Raw genomic sequence first — 21,928 nt, forward strand, 5'->3', positions numbered from 1 at the left:
CGGGTGGGGCTCGGTGGGGGCCCAGGGCCGCTCTCCGGTCGCCGCCTCACGGGGCTCGCCGGCCCCGCCTCCGAGACTGCGCTGAAGTCTTTGCTCCGCGGCCCCGGGGCGTCCAGCGCCAGCGGCCCCACGCCCAGACCACTACCCGGGGCCTCTCGGAGGGGCGAGTTTGCCCCCGTTTACCGTGTGCCTTGCCTCCCCCACTGCAGATGGGACAGCCCATTGCTGCGGTCCTACAGCGCTAGGATTGCAGCCAGCTGGGGAAAGCGAAAGAAACGCCTGTGGGTTTCCTTTCCCAGCACGGCTCCACCCGCTTCTAAAACAATGCGGTCGGAGAAGTGCCCCGGGGAGAGGGGAGCTAGGCTGGAGGTGGACCCCTTTTGAAGAGAACTGGTCAGTTGGGTCTCAGGATCAGTTGTTTAGTCGCTAAATCGCGTTCGACTCTTTGTGACCCCATGGATTGTAGCCCGCCAGGCTCCTCTGTCTAAGGGATTCCCCAGCAGGAATACTGGAGTGGATAGCCATGCCCTCCTCCAGGGGAGCTTCTGGACCCAGGGATCGAACCCGGGTCTCCTGCACTGGCAGGCGGATTTGTTTTTTCTTTAACCGCTGAGCCACTGGAGAAGCCGGGCGGGGAGTGGGGGTGGGGGCGGGCTGGCTGGGTTTAAGGAAGCAGTTTGGAAACTTTCCACAGAGAAGGAAACGTTTTGGAACCACGCCCTCCTTTCCATTTAGTTGTTCAAGTCTGTGGCCCTGTCTTTAAGCGAGACAGCAGCTTCTTGAGGGGGCACCTTTCTTGCCGTTCAGCAGGTGTGGATCTTCTAACCCGTGTAGGCCAGGTGCCAGAATACAGAGATGAGCTGGGCAGACCCTGCCCTAGAGAATCAAATAGGCAACTCGTGTGTGAGCTGCTGAGAACCACAGAGGCGCAAATGAGGGGCTCCTTCAGCTCAGCCTGGTGTTCCGGGACAACCTGTCTTCGTTTTAAAAGGCAAGAGTCAGTCACCCAGGGGTAGAAAGGTTGAAAGGGCAGTCCAGAGATAAAGACTCGAATAAAGGCGCCGGCCACAAAACATCAAATGGCAGCCACAAGGGAAGCAACATGCTGACTGTCTCACTTCAGCCCGCGAACATTTAGCTAGGGGGCTTCCCTCGTGGCTCAAATGGTAAAGACTCTTTCAGCAATGCAGGAGACCTGGGTCTGATCCCTGGTTGGGAAGATACCCTGGAAAACGGAATGGCTGCCCACTCCAGTTTTCTTGCCTGGAGAATCCCATAGACAGAGGAGCTTGGTGGGCTACATACAGTCCATGAGGTCGCAAAGAGTTGGACACAGCCGAGCGACTTAACATGAGCACTAGTGATCATACAGAATGCAAGATAAGTTACTGGAGATGAGGTTGCTTCCCGACCCTTTCCCCAAACTCCAGACTCCTATAAACAATTTAATCAAGGCCTGGAACGATCTCAAACTCCTGTTTGCCTGCACACACCCACATTCTCCAAGCTGCTTAACCACTAGCAGCCTTCCCCATTCCATTCACCCAGGTGCTCAAACCAAAACCCTAGTGTGGTACTCGGTGCCGCTCTTTCCTCCTTACCTCCCATCTCACGTGTTAGTCAGACCAGTCAGTCCTGTCTCCAAAATTTATCTCGAGCCTGACCTCTTCTTGCCACTTCTATCACTACCATCCAAGCCACTATCATCTCAGGCTTAGACTGTGGGTTTCCTGACTTCCACTCTAGCCTCTCATACAGACAAAACTGTGCAGTAGCCAAAAGGGCCTTATAAAACAAAAAGCAAATGTGATTCTCCTGCTCAAAGCCCTCTAGTAGTCTCATTGCTTTCAGAATAATCTTACTGTGGCTACTGTGTACCCCATGTCCTGACCTGATCCAGTCCCTACCCATCTTGATGACTGCCACCCTTCACTGCCTTGTGAGTCCTCTAAACCCCCACCATATTCAAGTCTCTGCTCAGAGGTAACCTCCACAGACAGCCTTGCCTGCCCACCCTGTTTGGAAGAGCCCTCCCCCGACCCTCATCAATCTCACCCTCCTTCCTTTGCTCGGTTTTTCTTCATAGCACTTACTACTACCTGAAAATAATATATGTTTGAGGGTCTGTCTCTACTACTAGGATGTAAGTTTCATGAGTGTTGAAATTCACATCTTATTCCCTGCTTTATTTCTAGTGCCTAAAAGGATACATAATAGATGCTCATCACGTATTGAAGAAACCAGTCAGTCTGCATGTAAAGAGCTTGGCTTCTATTCTTCAGGTGATAGAGAAGGGTTTTTAGCAGGAGAGAGACACAGACAGTGGACATTTTAGATAGCTCACTCCGGCAGCAATGTGAAGAAGGAAGTGGAGGCGTGACAAGGGAAAGCAGGAGGAGGGAGATGAGATTATCAGAATGGACAAGATAAAAGACAGTGAGGGCAAGGCAGTCCACTTTTCCACACCGCTGCTAGAACTCACTCTCCGGTGCACATGTGCCTACACACAGAGATCAGGTCATGGTAGTACCATTCAGTTCAGTTCAGTCGCTCAGTCATGTCCGACTTGTTGCGACCCCATGAACTGCAACACGCCAGGCCTCCCTGTCCATCACCAACTCCCAGTTTACTCAAACTCATGTCCATCGAGTCGGTGATGCCATCCAGCCATCTCATCCTCTGTCATCCCCTTCTCCTCCTGCCCCTAGTCCCTCCCAGCATCAGTTCCATTAGGACCTGTTAATTAGGACCTGTTGGCTACCAAGGGTGCAAAATCAACCTGATACCATTTAAGCAAAGGGGATGCTAATTAAGTGGAAAGCAGGGAGACCAGACTCATCCCAGGAGCATGGATGCTGTTGCGTTTTCCAGAAAGAGCCAGGAACCAGGGCCTGAAAAGTTCTCGTAAAGCTCGACCGCACTCAGCATGTCTGCTTTGTTCTTCTCTTTCTTTGGTCCAGTTTTCCTGCTAATGGGATAGAAGATGGCCACCCTCACAGCTTCTCAGGTTTTTACATCTCCTTCTTCAAGAAACCAGCCCAGTCTGAACTAAAATCTTCTATTCTGAATTCTGTATATCTGGGACGGGCAGGTAGGTCCTCTAGGACTGTCAGCTGTGCGTAGGCAAAGAGTCACATAGTACAGACATGTCTGCTGGGGGTCATTCCTGTGTGCGATGGTGAGCCCAGATAAGTCAGGAAATCGGAAGGAAATAGTGAATTAACCCAGTAGAAAAATGGGCTAAGGATGTCAGTGCCAGAGAAGAAATGCAAATGCCACCTTGTGATACCCATATTCATAATTAGAGATGATGATTCATTTCCTTTGCACTTTGTATTCTTTTTTGACTCACTCATCTAACTTTCTGTCCCAGCTGTACCTTTATAAAATGTTTTAAGATCAGACACTCTCATTTTTTCCTAAGTTTTGTTCACTACCCATAATCATTTATTCTTCCAAATAATATATTTTTCAACTTCTTTAAAATAACCTTCTTGAGATTTAATTTGAAATGGCATTAAATCTAAAACTTATGCCAACCAAAGAAAAACACAACCTAAAAATTGCAAGTTTTGTTTCATGTTGGGACCTTACTCAGGACTATAGCCTTGGAGCCAAACTCTGAGGAACTGCTTTGAAGAGGTGAGGGAGGAGTCAGGATATATAGTTTTTGCTGAAAAAAACCATGTGGTTGAACATCAGAAGACTACTGCTAATAACAAAATCTCAAGTTAATGATTTTAGAGCTTTTCTAAGTATGGGAAGATGCAAGAATCTGGGCTCATGGAAATTGTTCCTTAGAAATGCATCGTAAGTATTTAGAGCAAGTATTCTGTTTTCACCATCCTGAATTCCCCTGAGGGCACACTGTTATTGGGGGGTGGGGGTTGCTGCAGTGGCTGACGGCTTGATGGCAGGCAGCATGTTTTTGTCTGCCCTCATTTGAGATAGAACAGACAGCATTATGACATCCAGCCTTCTGTCCAGGTGCACCGTATTTCTCTCGTACTGAAATGGAACCTAAAACAACTCTTTCATCATGTTATTCCCCTCCTCAAAAATCCTTCCTGGCAGCCTTTCACCATCTGTTCCTCAGATTCTTTTCCAGCTTCCTTTGCACGAACTCTCCTCTTCAGTCCCGCTGATCGGCTGTCTCCCAGTCAGATCTCTTGGCCTCTTCCTCCATCTGTGCTTCTGTCTGCAACATCCCTCCCGCCTTGACTCCCCTTTCCATCTCCAGGTTGTACCAGCTCAAATCCGTGTCCTTGACAGTACCCCATCCCACAGGGAGCACTTCCTCGTCTGACCATAGCAAGTATTTTATTTCCTACTCAGCAGTTACATTACTCTGTGCCATGTATTCTGTTATTTTACTTTCCTAGTTGCTACTTCGTCTCCTTGTTTACCTTGTAAACTTCTTGCAGGGAACAGTTCTGCCTCATGTTTCCTTTATTTCCTCTGTTGTACCTTCATCCATCTGTACCATATCTTCCATATGGTAGCCACCGTCTACCTATGCCTCTTGAGCACCGAAAATGTGGATTGTCCAGTTGAGACGTGCAATAAGCCCTAAACACACTGGACTTCAAAACTCAGTACAAAGGATGAATTAATTGTTTTATTGATTAAATGTTGAAAGGGTAGTATTTTGGATATATTTGATGGAATAAAGCCTATTAAAATTAATTTCACCAACTTCCTTTTGAGGGGGGCCTGCCGTGCAGCATGTGGAATCTTAGATCCCCGATGGGATCAAACCCATGCCCCCTGCATGGAGAGCACAGAGTGTTAACCACTGGACCACCAGGGAAGTCCCTCCTTTGCTTTTTTTAAATGAGGCTTCTAGAAATTCTTCATCTGCACCTGTGGCTCACATGGTGTTTCTGCAGACAGCGCTGGTCTAGAGCCCTCAACACAGTGACTCTTGTATAAAGAGGCACTCCCAACTCGGTGGTAGTTTGAGAGGAATGAAAGGCAGCAGTTCGCCCATTCCATTTCATATGAGGCATTTTTTTCTCAGTCTCCCCCACTCCCGTTTTCTTGGTTGGTAGGAGCAGGAGGATCACTCATTTGTAGCCCCACTAAGCAGGACTCCAATCCAGGAAACAGATGATAATTAAAGAAGAAACTCATCTGAACGTGAAACAAATACTAGCTCCAAAGTGAGGTTTTTGGACAGTGTGAGATGCAAAATCTAATTTAAGAGAGGTGCTAAGAGATCTTACACTTTGGAGTAACCAAAAAAACTTTTAAGAAGAGCTTAAGCAGTTTGTGAAAGTGAAGTCACTCAGTCATATCCGACTCTTTGTGACCCCATGGAGCCCACCAGGCTCCTCCATCCATGGCATTTTCCAGGCAAGAATACTGGAGTGGGTTGCCATTTCCTTCTCCATTAAGCAGTTTAACCTTATCTAAATCAAACCCTTTCACTGTTAAATGAAGTTTTGTTTCAGAACTAAAATTTGAAGGTAAAATTGAAAATGCTTTCTGCTATGGAAAACCAGATGAATTAAGAGGATGAGCATTGGAAAGGGCAAGGAAATATTACATTGATGCTTATGGCCAAATTAACAGCAAACTAATAGATTAGAGAGTAAAGGTTGTCTCCCACTGGTGCGTCCAAGTGGGATGTTGGGAACAGCTGGCTTTTTTCTGTCTCTGACTCTTCCCTGTTCTTCCTGGCTCTCCTTCTCTGTTCTTTCCTTTCTTCATTCTTCTCTTAAAAAAAGAAAAAATCTGCTTCCTACCGTCATGTGTCTTTCTCTCCTAATTTATTATAATGCTAGATTACATCGCATTTAAGTACATTGTTCATTTACTTCTTTAATTCACCCCAAATTTGTTTTTGAATATAGTATAGTATAAGGATCTAAATTCTTTTTTATAGATAGTTAATCAGAGCATTATTTGTGGAATACAGTTGATTTATAATGTCAGTGAATGTAACTGAGAGCTTACTGTGGGCAGGGCAGTGTTGTGAGAACCTTGTATTTAAATTCCTACTTAGGTTTGTTAGGCAAAGGTTTTCCTCATGTCTGTGTGTGCTCAATCTCTTCAGTTGTCATTCCCTCCTCCATGGGAATCTTTCCGATCCAGGGGTCAAACCGTGTCTCTTACGTCTCCTGCATTGGCAGGCGGGTTCTTTACCGCTAGCGCCATCTGGGAAGCCCATTGTTCCTCATGTTTAATTTTATTTATTTATTTACCTTATTTTTTTTTTAGAAAGTCCCTGGACATTTTAAATAAAATATTTTCTTTTTTTTTTCATTAAGCCATTAAAAAATGCAAATGTAAAATTTCAAAAATTGCAAAGGTGCATTTCTACTTGGGTCCTGAATTTTTTCTCCCTGGGAGCTGAGACTCTCTTCTAAAAACAAGTGCCCAGCCCTCTCCTTTATGATGGGTGGAGGAGTTACAGACCAAGAAATTCCACTTTTCCATTTCTCATGAGGGATGTTACTTTGTAGGTGTCTTCCAGGTTGCAGAAAGGTTGCAAAAAAGGATATGCGCGCTCTGCCCCAAAGACCTCGAGTGTAGTGTCCTGTACTTTGCACAGTCAGAGAATATAGCTGCTCATGAAAACTGTTTGGTAAGTTTGAACACACATGAGTCCTTTCAGGGAAGGACATCCCAAAATAGATAAATGTACTTCGAATACAACAAAGAACAACACATTGACTGCCCATGGTTTGGACTTTTAAGTGGGGATTTGGGGAGCATATTTTTCTCTTTCTAAAGTTTCAGGTAGTAATACTTTTTGATTACTTTTGGTTTTATTTATAACTGATCAAACAAGAAATTATGGTGAAGAAGCTTCTTTAAAGATATTTTAATTAAATATTTCAAATATAACAGATACCCATAGACATTTATAAAATGTCTACCCCAGATTTATAAAATGATGTATGATACTCACTTCAGCTTTTTTTTTTTTTTTAAGGGAAAACAGCGTAGATAGCTAAGGACTCTCCCTTCTCTGTCCCATTTGAGGCATTCCTTCACCAACACAAATTTGGTACTTATTATTATCTTGTGTTTTTAATTTTATGCTTCCACCACATATTTAAGTATTTCTAAACAGTAATATGTATTGTTTTACATGTTCTTGGACTTTACAGAATTTCTATCAAATTCTGTGGATTATTGAGACTTACCCTTGTTGATAGTAGCTCTACTCTTTAATTTTAAATGTTACAGTATTCCATTTTATGACTATAATTACTATCTTTTTAAAATGACTTTGTTTTTCTCTCTTTAGTATTTATTTATCTTTTGACTGTGCTGATTCCTCGTTGCTGCGCCTGGGCTTTCTCTGCTTGCAGCAAGCAGGGGCTACTGTCTAGTTGGTGGTGCGTGGGCTTCTCAGTCCTGGGGCTTCTCTTGTTGCGGAGCAGAGGCTCCGGAGGACGCAAGGCTCAGCAGTTGTGCATGGGCTTAGTTGCAAGACATGTGGGATCTTCCCGGATCAGGGATCGAGCCCGAGTCCCCTGCATTGGCAGGCAGATTCTTAGTCACTGGACCCCCAGGGAAGTCCCTATAGTCACTGTTAAAGTGAATGATCATTTGAGGTTTTCCAGTTTTTTGTGTGACTGACCAGCTGCTGTGAATATCCTTGGATAGGTCTCCTAATTCATAGGAGCTTTCCTCTGATCTGGGGCACTTAGCAAAAAGCAGAACTGCTGGGCACGGGAAGGGAGGATTCTGCACCTTACGAAATGTGCCAAACTGCTCTCCAAAGGGATTGCGCCAAGTCTGACTTCCCTTACTTCTTTGTCAACACTTAATTCTGTGTGATATATTTATTTATTTTGGTCTGGTAAAAGTGTGCGTAACTATGTAGAAAATTGCCAAACTGTCCTCCACGGTGGCTGTACCATTTTACATTCCCACCCAAAATGAGTGAGAGTTCATGTTGTTTGTATTTTAATCAGTAATGGCCTGATGACATGAGATTTTGAACATCTTTTCATGTATTTATTTGCCATCTGTCTGTTCAGATCTTTTGTCCAGTTTTTCATTAGCTCGTTATTGTTGTTAAGTTTTAAGAGCTCTTTATATCTTGGATAGAAGTCCTTTGACAGATATATTTTATGTATTTTCTCCCAACCTGTAGCTTTTCTTTTCTTTCTCTTTACAGTTCCTCCTTGGGTCTATGGTTTGTCTGTCATGATACTGTGAAATTTAATGTTTTCCTTTCAGATAGTGTGGGATAGTCTCTTGTTTGTATTTGCAGTTCCTGGATGACTTAGTGGGTTTGCACCTCCCTTGCTGTGCTTCTGTGTGGTTCTGTTTTGCTTTCTTTTTGCAGTTCTGTTTGTCGATTCTATGACTTCTGTTCAGAGACGACATTTTATTTTTGAGATCTTTTTTTTTTTTTAGATCTTAATTTCACTTATATATGTTTATTTACATAAAAATACATTCAATGCTTTATCGTATATTTGGCTTTTGAGTTTATTTATGGTGCTTCCTGTTGCATGGAAGCTTGTAATGTAATTAATATTCATAATTTTTCTTTATAGTTTGTAGGATTCTCACCCTAAGAATTTCTTTTCCATATTAAGGTTCTGTTTCCCAAAAAGTTTAAAAATTGTGTTGTTTTCATTTAGCTTCTTTTTAAAATTATGCTAATCAATTTATTGTTGATAATAAGAATGCCTTTGGATTTAGGAACAGCTCATTTAGGACTGAGGTTAATTAGAAAGCTATGGGCTTCCCAGGTGGCTCAGTGGTTAAGAATCCATCTGACAATGCAGGAGATGTGGATTTGATCCCTAGTTGAGAAGATCCCCTGGAGAAGGAAATGGCAACCCCCTCTAGTATTCTTGCCTGGGAAACCCCCATGAACCGAGGAGCCTGTTGGGCTACAGTCTGTGGGGTCACAAATGAGTTGGATACAACTTAGCTACTAAACAACAACATATTAGAAAGCTAAAGGAAAGATTGAAATAATTAAGGGAAGTGATATTTTTGATGCAACTGAATTTATCTGGATTACCATATAAAGCAGGGATCTACTTTTGACAGCTTATGGTGAATGATGTCGGATTCGTGATATCCAAAGATGATGATTTAGCTTTGGGACCAGGAGCCAGGCTTGATCACTCAAGAACTTCTGTGTAACAGAGTTTTGTTAAAGAGAAAAAGGGACAGAGAAAGCTGACACAGACATCAGAAGTGGGGTGGAGAGTACCCCGCTCACTGGTCTTTGCAAGGGCGCTATATACCTTATTACAGTAAAGGGTCTTACCAGACCCACTCCCACAACATACATCTTAAGATAACAAGGCTAGTCAGAAGGTTCTTGTTAAGGAGAAATGTATCTTTGAGCAAGATTCATTGTTATATTGACTAAGACAAAGCAATGTAGAAAAAAGCGTCTGTCCTTTTCTCCTCTTTGAGAACTCCAGACCCCTCTCTCCTCCTAGAGTACCCCGGACTTCTTATCAACCTACCTAGGAATTGACTCTCTCACTTTTTTTTTTTAATGTGATTAACTACTTCCCCCAGCTCTATCTTGCCTGAAGTGCAGGAGACCTAGGTCTGATCCCTGGAGAATTCCATGGACGGAGGAGACTGGCGGGCTACAGTCCATGGGATTGCAAAGAGTCAGACACAATTGAGCAACTAACACTTTCACTTTCCTGCACTGTTTTTAAAAAAACAATCCTTTCCTTACTGATTTGTAGTGATAATAATGGTAACTATTGTTATTATTACTTGGTGTTCAGTGTGTGTAAGGTAATACTCTGGGAGCTTAACCTGTATTTAACTATTCATCCTCACAAGTACCCTAAGACGGAGGTTTTGTAATTAGGCCCAAACTAAGGAAATGGCTGCCCACTCCAGTACTCTTGCCTGGGAAATCCCATGGACAGAGGAGCGTGGTAGGCTACAGTCCATGGGGTCACAAAGAGTTGGACACGACTGAGCAACTTCACTTTCAAAGGTGGAGCAACTGAGGCACAGAGAAATTAAGTGACTTGCCCAAGGTCACAGGGCTGTAAGTGACTGAGCCAGGACTCTCACCTAGATGTCTAGTTCTTGAACCTTCATCCTTACCTGTTGCTCTTAACAGTATTGTCATATGGGCACAGATATCTTTCTGACTGTCCGTTCTGTTCCATTGGTCACTTGTGTATCCCTGAATTGGTACAATACTCTTAACTACTGTGATTTTATGATAAGCCTTGGCTGTTTTTTTTGCACTTTGAATTTTGAGATCAGCTTATCAGGTTTCACAGAAATTTCTATTGGAATTTTAACTGGAATTCCACGAAATTTATAGATAAATTTGGGAAAAAATAGACACCCTTACAATATGTCTTTCCATTAACAGGGGTGTCTCTCCAATTAGCCAGGTCTTTTGTGAATTTCAAAAATGTCCAACAATTTTTGTCTATAGCAGTCTAGAACTTTGGGTTTGGTCTATTCCTGCATTGGTTTTTGTTTTGTTTTTGTTAATACATTTTTAAAATGGACTATTATTGGTATACAGGCTTCCCAGGTGGCTCAGTGGTAAAGAACCCACATGCCAATACAGGAGACACAGGTTCAATCTGGGGATCAGAAAGATCTCCTGGAGAGGAAATGACAGCCCACTCCAGTATATTCTTGCTTGAAGAATCCCATGAACAGAGGAGGCTATAGTCCACAGGGTTACAAAAGCGTCGGATGTGACTTAGCAACTAGACAACAACATAATTGATATACACAAACACTATTGATTTTTTTTTTAACTCATCTAAAAATCTTGCCAAATTCTCGCATCTAAAAGTCAGATTTACTTGGATATTTTATTTGGACAGTCCTCATCTATAAATGAAGACTTTTTTTTCCTTTAAATTTTTTGGCCTCTTAATTTCTTTTTCTTATTTTACCACATTTTTCTAGAACTTTGTGTTATACTGGTGATTAGAAGCATTTTAGTGAGCTTTGATTGTTCTTATATTACTGGGATGCTTCTGGATTTTATCATTAAATTTATATTTAGGTTTTTAATACTTTCAATTTATGAAAATTAGATAGCTCCCTTTTATTTCTAGTTTTCTACAAGTTAAAGTATTGAATATTATGAAGTGCTTTTTTCTGCATCTATTGTAATGATCTTCTGGGTTCTTTCCCTCTCTTTCTCTGGCCATGCACAATGCTAGATGTTTTCTTTTTTTATATACACACTTTGACTTTCTTAAATCTCGAACTTATAGAAAAGTTGCACATACAGTACAAAGAATCTTTTTTGTTCGAACTGATCAAAGAAATATTCACATATTGAGATACAGGAAGGTCATTCTGGCTTATACATGAGTTAACTTGAATTTTATGCTAACTAAAATAGTCTTTCTGTGGCCTGTCAAATATACATTGTACATCTGCTTTATTTGTTAGAGAAAAGGGCACACTGACCAGAAGTAAAGAATGTCCATGTTAAAAACAAAGATTAAATGCCTCTCTTCCTGGCATGCCAATGCTGGTCCTCCTTTGATGATAAACCTCCCTTCCCAGTACCAAGATCATACTGACTCACTGCGTACATGCTGGTCTGTTCTTTTTCTTCTTCTTTTTTTTAAAAATAATTTTGAAGAAATGTAACGCTGACTTGTTTAATGTTCTTTGTTCTGACAAGGGATAAAACTATACTAGAAACAGTGCTTCTGCAGAGCAGTTTTTTAGAGTAATCTGGGAAGTGGACTTCCGGGCTAGGCCTTCATTTGGCTCAAATCCATTCTTATTATAGATTGTTTATTGATTACTTTCATTGACAGAACCATTGGAAATTAAATTGAGGCACGATATACTATCTTTCCTGGACACTTAGTGCGTCTTTTCTAAAAACAAGGATATTTACATAATCACAATGTAACCATCAAAATCAGGGATTTAGCATTAATATATTACTATCACCTGATCCTCAGACCACTCAGGTTTCAGGTTCAAGTGTCCTTCTTTATAGCAGAAGATTCTGATATGTTTGGTTCTCATGTCTCAAGTTTTCTCCTTTTAACTTGTTACTATAAGATATGTGCTTGTTTATTTTCTGTTGTTAACCCATTCTGAGAATAACACTATTTGATTGTGATGTTTATTCTAATATACTCTTGATGTTAATTTTCTATTTTAGTTAACTTTGTTGGTATAATTTACATTAAAAAGCACTCATTTTAAGTGTACAGTTCAGAGTATTAATTCACGTATTTTCCAGTGTAACCGCTGCCACCATCAAGACGTAGAACATTTCTGTTACCACAGAAGGTTCTCTCATGCCTCCTTGTAACCACTTCCCCCCCAACCCCAGCGCCTCTAGGTTGAGCCTGTCTTTCTCATCTCGTATGAAGGGAAGCAATATGTATGCTTTGTGTCTGGCATCTTTTGCTCATTAACAGTCTTTGGAGAGTCTTCCATGGTGTTTCTCATATCTGTATTTTGTTCCTTTTTATTTCTGCGTAGTATTCCATTGTATGGTTCTATCATAATTTGTTTATTCATTTCTCTGTTGATAGACACATGCATTATTTTCATTGTGGGGCTGTGCTAAGTCACTCAGTCGTGTCTGACTCTTTGCGACCCCGTGGACTGTAGCCCGCCAGGCTCCTCTGTCCATGGGATTCTCCAGGCAAGAATCCTGGAGTGGGTTGCCATGCCCTCCTCGGGGGATCTTCCCAACCCAGATCGCTCCTGCATTAGAGGCAGATTCTTTACCATCTGACTCCCTGTTACCCTATGGACAGTAGACACCAGGCTCCTCTGTCCATGGGATTCTCCAGGCAAGAATCCTGGAGTCAGTTGCCATGCCCTCCTCAGGGGATCTTCCCGACCCAGGGACCGTACCTGCTTCTCTCGTGACTCCTTCGTTAGCAGCTGGGTCCTTTACCACCAGCGCCACTAGTTTATTTTTTTTTAGATTCCACATATAAGTGATGACATGTACTGTCTGTCTTTGACTTATTTCACTAAGCATAATACCCTCCACATCCATCCATGTTGTTGCAAATGGCAAAATTTCATTCTTTTTTATGACTGATTAGTATTCCATTGTGTGTTTTTGTGTGTGTGTGTGTGTGTGTATACACAATAAATATACACATTCATACATATATATGTGTGTGTGTGTGTGTGTGTAGATATAGATATAAGCTTCCCTGGTGGCTCAGATGGTAAAGAATCTGCCTGCAGTGTGAGAGACTCGAGTTTGATCCATGGATCTAGAAGATCCCCTGGAGAAGGGATCTTCTGAAGTGGCTACCCACTCCAGTATTCTTGCTTGGAGAATTCCACGGACAGAGAAGCCTGGTGGGCTACAGTCCATGGGGTCACAAAGAATCACACACCACACATCTTTATTATCCTTTCATCTGTTGATGGACTTCCATACTTTGGCTATTGTAAATAATATTGCTATGAACATTATGGTACATGTATCTTTTTGAATTAGTGTTTTCATTTTCTTTGGATGCATACCCAGGAGTGGAATCGCTGGATCATATGATAGTTCTATTTTTAGTTGTTTTTTTTTTTTTTTTTGAGGAACCTCCATATTGTTTTCCATAGCAACTGCACCAACTTACATTCCCACTCTCCGTGTATAGGGTTCCCTTTTCTCAACATCCTCACCAATATTTGTGTGCAGTCTTCTTGATGACAGCCATTCTGACAAGTGTGAGGTGATATCTCTTCCAGGTTTTCATTTGCCCTTCTCTGATGATCAGTGATACTGAGCATCTTTTCATGTGCCTTTGGCCATCTGCATGTCTTCTTTGGAAAAAGGTCCATTCAGATCTTCTACCCATCTTTTAATCAGGTTGTTTTTTGATCTTCAGTTTTATGAGCTGTTTGTATATTAACCCCTTACTGGTCATATCGTATGCAAATATTTTCTCCCACTCAATAGGTTAATAGGTTGTCTTTCTGTCTTATTGATGGTTTGTTGATGCAAAAGCTTTTAGGTTTAATTAGGTCCCGTTTGTTTATTTTTCCTTATATTTTCCTTGCATTTGGAGATAGAAAAGAATATTGCTTTTTGTCAAAGAGTGTCCTGCCTGTGTTTTCTTCTAGGAGTTTATGGTGCCCCATCTTACACTTAGGTCTTTAATCCATTTTGAATTTATTTTTGTATAGATGAGATGTTCAAATTTCATTTTTTAACATGTTGCTGTCCAATTTTCCCATCACTCCTTATTGAAGAGACTATCTTTTCTCCATTGTATATTCTTGCCTTCTTTAAATGTGGACATATGCTTTTATTTCTTGGGTGAATACCTAGAAGAGGAATGCTGGGTCATAAAGTAAGTGTATGTGTAACTTTAAAGGTGACTGCATTATTTTACACTTCTACCAACAATGTGTAAGCATTTCCTTTGCTCCCTACCTGCATTGACACTTTGTTATTTTTCAGTCTTTTTAATTCTAACCAATCTGGTGAGTGTGTATTGGTATCTCATTGTGGCTGTGTCTGTGGGTTACCGATTTTGAGCATCTTTCCATTTGTAACTCTTCTCTGAAGTGTCTATCCAGATTTTTTGCCCATTTTTAATTGTATTGTCTTATTGAGTGGCAACAGTTTTTCCTCTATTCTCGATATAAGTTTTTTGTCAGGTATATGAATTACAAATATTTTCTCCCAATTTCTGGCTTGCCTTTCTGTTTTCTTAGCGATGTCTTTCAAAGAACAAAAACTTTTAATTTTGATGAATTCCAACTTGATAACTTTTTAAAATATATATCTATTTATTTGGCTGTGTTGAGTCTTGGTTACAACATGTGGAGTCTTTTTTTTGCAGCGCATGGGCTTAGTTGCTCCATGGCATGTGGTATCTTAGTTCCCTGACCATGGATTGAACTCATGTCCTCTGCATTGGAAAGCAGATTCTTAACCACTGGACCACCAGGGAAGTCCCAACCAACTTGAGAACTTTTTTATAGTTTTTGCTTTTATTAGAAATCTTTGCCTATGTCAGGGTCAGAATTTTTTTCTCTTAGGTTTTTCATGCCCTTTATAATTTAAGTGTACTGTAATGTTGGTCTTTCATTAGGAAGTAGTTTGGATTCTTTTGGTCTCAAGAAGCTCTTAGAAACTCAAGCCAACCTGAATACACAAGAGTCTTTGTAATGAGTTGCAGGGCCATTCTGTGGCTCCTGAAGGCAGGTCCAGAGGCGGGGCCAAGGAACAGGAGCTGAGAAGCCCTTAGGAACCTGGGATGTCCTGTGTAGCCCTCATTTTTTGTTTTCCCTCTCTCTGTAGACTGACTTTCTCTTCTCTGACTGTGTGCCTCAGAGCCTATTTAACTTTCCTAGAATAGGAACTTTGATTGGCCCAGCTTGGGATCTGGGCCTTGACCAAGCCACTGAGGGTCAGGGTTAGGCAGTGTGAAACATGCCCGGGGATCAGGACTATTCCCGAAGAAAAGCTGGGTGGCTTGAGGTCTGCTTACACACCCCAAAAGGTTGTCATCTTCCATTCCTGATGAATACTTTTTTGGTACCATTTTCTGACTTGTAGCTCTCAACATTTCTTTGTATATAATCTGGATTGTTTTTCTTTTCCTAATCTGCAGCTGTATTCCTCGGCACTTGTGGAATGTGAGGACCATGATTCATGTAATAATGATAGAAATTTTGATGTGGAATCAGTAAAGAAAGAAATCAAGAGAGGAAGGAAGTTGGTAAGTATGAATGATTTTCTTACAAAGTTGAACAGACCCTTGGGGATGCCTTCAAAAGAAAGTCTATTTGATTAATAAACCAGGAATAGAGATGTATCTTGGAGAGCTGAAAGAAGTAGGACCTGTACTGGAAACTTAGATTCAATTGAACATATTAATATTTTTAAATAAGGTACAATGTGTTTCATCATTAAAGTATCAATAGATAATGATTCAGAATGCTTTGGCTAAAAGTAGAAGGAACTCCAGTTGAGACTGGCTTTAAAAAAAAAAAAAGAATGCTCATTTTCTCACTTAGCCAGAGGAAAAACTGGCTTCAGAGTTGGTTGATTCAGGGGCTCAATGATGTCATCAAGGGCCCATCATCCTTTCCACCCTGCTGTCCACAGCATCAGCTGGTTCCTTTGTGATCCTAGGGTGGCCACAGGCAGCTGCTGAAGCATCAGGCTTTCGTCTTCCTGTCTATAAAAAGTTCTTCCTCCTGAAAGCTGAGTTAGGCCACACTTCTTTTTCTGCACCAATTCCTAGAGGCGACCGTACGTAATCAGGAGCTACCCTTGGAGCTGGGCCAGCTCCCTGGGAAGGAAGCACCCTGGGTAGTTAGCCTCCGGGGCTGCTACAGGAGACTCCCCCACTGACAGCACCCTCCACAGCTTAGTCAGCAGGACAGCAGCGTCAGCGCTGACACGCTCAGCACCACCGCCGCCCACAGTCGGGTTAGTGATCCAGAGCAAACACTGTTTTAGTCCTTGTGCAGTGGCAGCATAGACGGGGCAGTGTCCGCAGCACCCGCTGCACTCTGAGATGTGCCTGCTCTGGGCGCTCACGGAGCAGGCAGCTCAGCCCAGCTGGGGCTCAGGAAGCCTTCGGCGCTGGGGGTGGGGGCGAATGAAGACGGGGAACTCCAGAGAGAGGGGACAGGGTGTGCAAAAGCTAATGGAAGGCCGGAAAGAAGATGCGGTGTGTCCATAGAGCCACAGGCATAGCACTCCCTGGCATTCTCTTTACTGACCTCACGGAATTATATAGGATGTAACAGAAGGTGTGAGGCCATTCCCTTGCCCTTAGATAGTGAGTTGACTCTGGTTTTCACTGGAACAGCAAAGCCGCAGTAAACGTCTTTGTGCATTACCCTTACGTGCTGGTGTGCGGGGTACTGTACGGCACAGTCCTAGAAATTCCTTTAAAATCTTTGAAACGTGCTGACAAAATGACCCCCAGGAAGACTGCACCACTTTATACGTCTGTTCTCAGTGGATGAAAGCGCGCTTCTCCCAGCCCTAGACACAAATGAGAATCACAGACCTTGTTGATTTTTGCCAGTCTCACCAAGTTCTCCACTGCGTTTCCCTGACCCCTGGAGAGGCTGACCACCTCCCCTCCCTAGTCACCGTCCTGGCCTCCCGGCGCGCCCAGCTGCAGCGCCTCTTCAGTGGTCTCTGGCCGTGGTCCAGCGCAGCCGTCACCCCCCTGCAGCCCTCCCCGCCCCCGGACGCCCTCTGTGCTCACAGAGCAGACCCCCTCCCTGGGCAAGCACGTCTGTATGGTGTCTGCAGGAGCTCGGTAGCGCTGGCAGCTGAGCCGTTAACCTGAGGAAACCCACAGACGTTCTCGCTGATCTCAGATGCACAGCCGTAAATCTCAAACAGACCGTCGGCACTTCACCCTCCGCACGAACTGGTTCATGTCCTCTCATCTGTCTTTGAAGTCTTGCCCCACCCCAACTTCTCATTCCCAAGATGATGACTCTGCCTGTTGGTTTTGGTGTGTGTGTTTTTTTTAATATTTATTACTTATTTATTTATTTGGCTGCACCGGGTCTTAGTTGCACCATGCGAACTGTTAGAGCATGTGGGATCTAGTTTCCCAGCCAGAGATCAAACTAGGGCCCCCTGCACTGGGAGCTTGGAGTCTTAGCCACCAGACCACCAGGGAAGTCCCGGTTCTGTTTTTCTTTTTGATGAGACTTTATTTTTTAGAGCAATTTAGGTTCACAAAAAAACCTGAGGGGACAGTACAGAGGGTTCCCATATCCCCCCCACCCTTTATCAACACCGACCCGCTCGAGAGGGGACATTTGTTACGACTGATGAACAACACCGACACGTCAGAAGCACCCAGAGGCCATCTCTGAAGTTAGGGTTCCCTCCTGGTGGTGTACGTTGCTTTGCCTGATTCTTACCAAGAAGGTGGAAGCGATTAGACAGGAACTCCTCCAGAATACTCCACCCGCCTGTCCCTAGACCTCCAGCCTGTCACAGCTAACCTTGCACCTGGGCTTTGGAGCCGCTGCTCCCCGCCCCCTCCCCAAGGACCAGGCTCTTGCATTTTCCTCCCCCGCCCCTTCATATCAGTATCCCCTCTTTCTACTTGATAATTCCCATCAGCATATAAACATGATCAACTGATCATGTCATCTTTTAAAAAAATATCCTCCCTCATACACCAAGAGCTGGTCAGTTGCGGGTCACTTGTCTGACTTAGGTGACCTTCCGGCAGGACCCTCACACAGTGGTCCCTGCCCTGCGTCTTGCAGCACTTCCTTCTCAGGTCCCAGACACACACTGCTGGGATGTCTCTTACCTTTCGGGCTGCTTCTTCCCAAGGGCCTGGGCTGTTTCTCCTCCTCTGCTCACCCTCTGTGGTTGGGAGTGCCTGAGGCCCTGTCCTGGGCTCCTTCATCAATCTGAACATCCTTCCCCCATGACCTCATCCAGTTCCTGTGGCTTCAGGATCACTCTTATCCCTGGACTCTTTTATCTCCAGCCCTGAAGACCAGCCTGACATACTTACCTGGATTTCTGATCGCATCTCCTGTTAAAACTGGCCCAGGAAAAAAAAAAAAAAAACTGGCCCAGAAAAAAATAGTTCCATCCCCTGCACATACCTGCACAAGGTCCATCCACACCTGTCCGCTTCTTCTCTGCAAACAGCACATCGCCTGTCCGCCATCATCTGCTCCACAGCCCCAGCCCAGCATCAAGCCCATCAGCGTCACGCTATAGACCTTGCACCCTCTTCTTCTCTCTCACCACCACCCATCCACCAGGGTGAGGTCTGACCCCACTCTCTTGGACGGTTGCTGAACACTGGATACCTGTCCCGCTTTTCTCTTCCACCCACCCTTCCCAGCCATTCTCCACACAGCTGCCAGAACAGTGTCTTTATGCGTCAGTTTATGCTCCCCTTGCACGAAGATAAAACCCCAGCTCATCGCTGTGGTTCATAAGGCCCGTATGTCCAAGCCCCCTGGATCTTAGCTCAGACTCTCCCCCTTACCTCCCCTCTCTTCCAGCAAAACTACCTGTCCCTCTTGTCCTTCTTGTAAGCTGGCCAGTACAGAAGCTCATTCCTGTCTCAAGAACATAAGGCCTTCTGCTGACGATGTCCTTACCCCTGCTTTGATGTAGACTGGGCGCCCTTATTAAAATCTAAGCTTCTCTGTCACCCCCTTAGGGAGGCCTTGTGTATCACTGACCACCCAATCTGAAGTAGGGAACCAGAGACACTTTGTCACTTGGCCTTAATTCTCTGCAAAGCATATGTCATTGTTTTAAAGTTGGCTTTATTTGATCATTGTTTGTCTCCACCACAGAGTTTACCTCATAATGGCAGGTACCTTGTCCACTGCGGGTCCCCCGTCCTAGAAGAGAGTTTGCCAGGTCAACAGCTACTCTGAGGTCCTTCAGTGAGTCAGTGTTTGCTGTTGTTCAGTTGCTAAGACATGTCTGACTCTGTGACCCCATGAATTGCACACCAGGCTCCTCTGTCCTCCACTGTCTCCTGGAGTTTGCTCAAATTCATGTCCATTAAGTTGATGATGCCATCCAACCATCTCATCCTCTGTCGCCCCCTTCTCCTCCTGCCCTCAATCTTTCCCAGCATCAGGGTCTTTTCCAATGAGTCTGCTCTTTGCATCAGGTGGCCAAAGTATTGGAGCTTCAGCATCAGTCCTTCCAATGAATATTCAGGGTTGATTTCCTTTAGAATGGACTGGTTGGATCTCCTTGCAGTCCAAGGGACTCTCAAGAGTCTTCTCCAACACCACAGTTCAGAATCATCAGTTCTTCAGCACTCAGCCTTCTTTATGGTCCAACTGTCACATTCATACATGACCACTGGAAAAACCATGGTTTGACTATATGGACCTTTGTCAGCAAAGTGATGTCTCTGCTTTTTAATATGCTGTCTAGGTTTGTCATAGCTTTCCTTCCAAGGAGCAAGCATCTTCTAATTTGATGTTTATTAGCTGTTTGTACTTCTGGTGCAATTTGCCTCTTCCCATTTTTCTGTGGGTTAGTAGAGTCTTAACCCTTTATCAACTATGCAGCAAACAAGTCTTCCTTTTTTCTTTTTATGGTATCTTATCACCTTAAAGGTGGAGCTTACATTTTCTTATGTAGTCAGATCAGTCTTTTTCTTTGTGGCTTCTGAGTTTCCTGCCTTGCTTAGACAGCCTTCCTCACCTCAGTACTATACTTTTTTCTTTTTTCTCATATTTTCCAGATTTCTGTAGGCTTTTAAAAATAACCTATTTTTTATATAAAGCCTTATTCCACGTGAAATTTATTGGGAAATACATTGTGAGGTAGGGATCTTACTGTTATTTCTTTTCTATGCATCTAGTTAGTGCCCCCCCAGCATTAACTGATCATTCTTTGTGCTCTGACTTCACATCCTGCCTTCCGCACAGTCTAACTGCTCTCCCATATTTGCATTTTGTTTATTTAGAGAGTTGTTTGTGCTGCTCTTGGGATACTGTGTGAGCTTTCTCCTGTTTTGCTAGGTGGTTACCTTGAGCCTACACTTCATGCAGCCGGAGTGTGATATAAACCAGCCTTGGTCATGGCTTGGATTCCCCCAAATGGTTAGGTTTCTGTCCTCCTAGCCATCTCTACCCCACCTTCCTATCAGGCCAATAGACTAATACAGAGAAGCAAGGTATCAAATGAATTGAAGTAAGGGAAAAACTTACTCTTCAGAAGCCTTTTTTATATTTGTTTTTTTACATTTTTGGCCTTTCTGCATAGATGCCAAAGAGGTTTCCCTTCCTTTCTTCACGTCTCCTCAGTCAAGCGTCTATAAGACATGTGCTGTTATCCCAGGGAAGAATGCAGGTCTAGGAGAGGGGAAGGGGCCTGCTTGAGATCACGCAGCTGTCAGGGCCCCCCCCGGAGCGGCCCTTGGCCACATGCTCAGTGTCACCCCCAGAACCGCTGCCTAGAGCCAGGCAGTGTTGCCAGCCCTGCTTTTTAGAAATCTCTTAAAGAGAGGGGACAGGAGTTGGAAACAAGAGTTTTCTGCTTTTAATCAGATCATTAAAAAACATTCCAGTCAGTTGAGATTGTGCTGAAATTCCAAAACGAGCAGCAGATGTCAGGACCCAGTGTTTGTAACTGAGGACATGAGGGAAGCCAGCTTAAAAATAGCACTTGATGACCTCTTGCCTTTTAATTTTTAACAAAAACTCTGAAAAAGCGGGTGCTTACTCAGTAAATCTCCTCTTCTGTAGAAATGCACGTATTGTGGGAAAAAAGGAGCCACCGTGGGATGTGACTTAAAATCCTGTTCCAAGAATTACCACTTTTTCTGTGCCAAGAATGACCACGCAGTTCTGCAAGCTGATGGACATAAAGGAATTTATAAGTATTTAATGAAACTGTTTTAAAGCCACATTTGCAGGAGGGGTGGATTGGAATATGGAATGGTTAGATTAAGAGAAGATTTTTTAAAGCTAGTTTTATACAAATTGTTTCCAAGTAGGAATGTGGTTTGGGAGATGCCCAGTCAGGAACCTGACTTCAAAAGACCATCCCTGGTTTCCCAGGTGGCTCAGTGGTAAAGAACCCGCCTGCCAGTGCATGAATGTGGGTTCAGTCTCTGGGTCAGAAAGATCCCCTGAAGGAGGGCATGGCGACCACTCCAGTATTCTTGCCTGGAGAAAGAATCCCATGGACAAGAGGGCCTGGTGGGCTACAGACCATGAAATCACAAAGAGTTGGACACAACTTAGCGACTAAACAGCAACAACAATTGTCATAGGATGAAAAGAAGCAGGGTTGGTTTTGTCTGGAGTTTTACTCTCCCTGCGTCATTTCTTTCCTGGTAGAAAATGCTGCTTGTCATAGGGGCGCTAGTCACCTAACAGGTGGGAACCAGTTCACACTCGCTTTTTTCTGCAAACAGGAAAGGAGCCTGACTTCTTAGTCAGGTCCCCGCTATACCCATCTTGTCTCCAAATGAATGCATTTTCCCACTAATGTCACCAC

General features: G+C 43.5%; 1 protein-coding gene across 3 annotated transcripts in view; it reads left to right on the top strand.

The window, feature by feature from the left end:
• LOC122686822 (PHD finger protein 11) overlaps positions 1–21,928 on the top strand; it is an 80,669-nt gene that overhangs the window by 46,755 nt on the left and 11,986 nt on the right. For all 3 annotated transcript variants that reach the window (XM_043892125.1, XM_043892122.1, XM_043892124.1), the window contains 3 exons: positions 6,468–6,589; positions 15,552–15,659; positions 21,172–21,305. In XM_043892125.1, the coding sequence (XP_043748060.1) occupies positions 6,468–6,589; positions 15,552–15,659; positions 21,172–21,305 (364 nt within the window). The remainder of the gene's footprint in view (positions 1–6,467; positions 6,590–15,551; positions 15,660–21,171; positions 21,306–21,928) is intronic.

Source organism: Cervus elaphus, chromosome 30 (genome assembly GCF_910594005.1).
Source record: "Cervus elaphus chromosome 30, mCerEla1.1, whole genome shotgun sequence".
In the NCBI taxonomy this organism is placed as follows: Eukaryota; Metazoa; Chordata; class Mammalia; order Artiodactyla; family Cervidae; genus Cervus; species Cervus elaphus.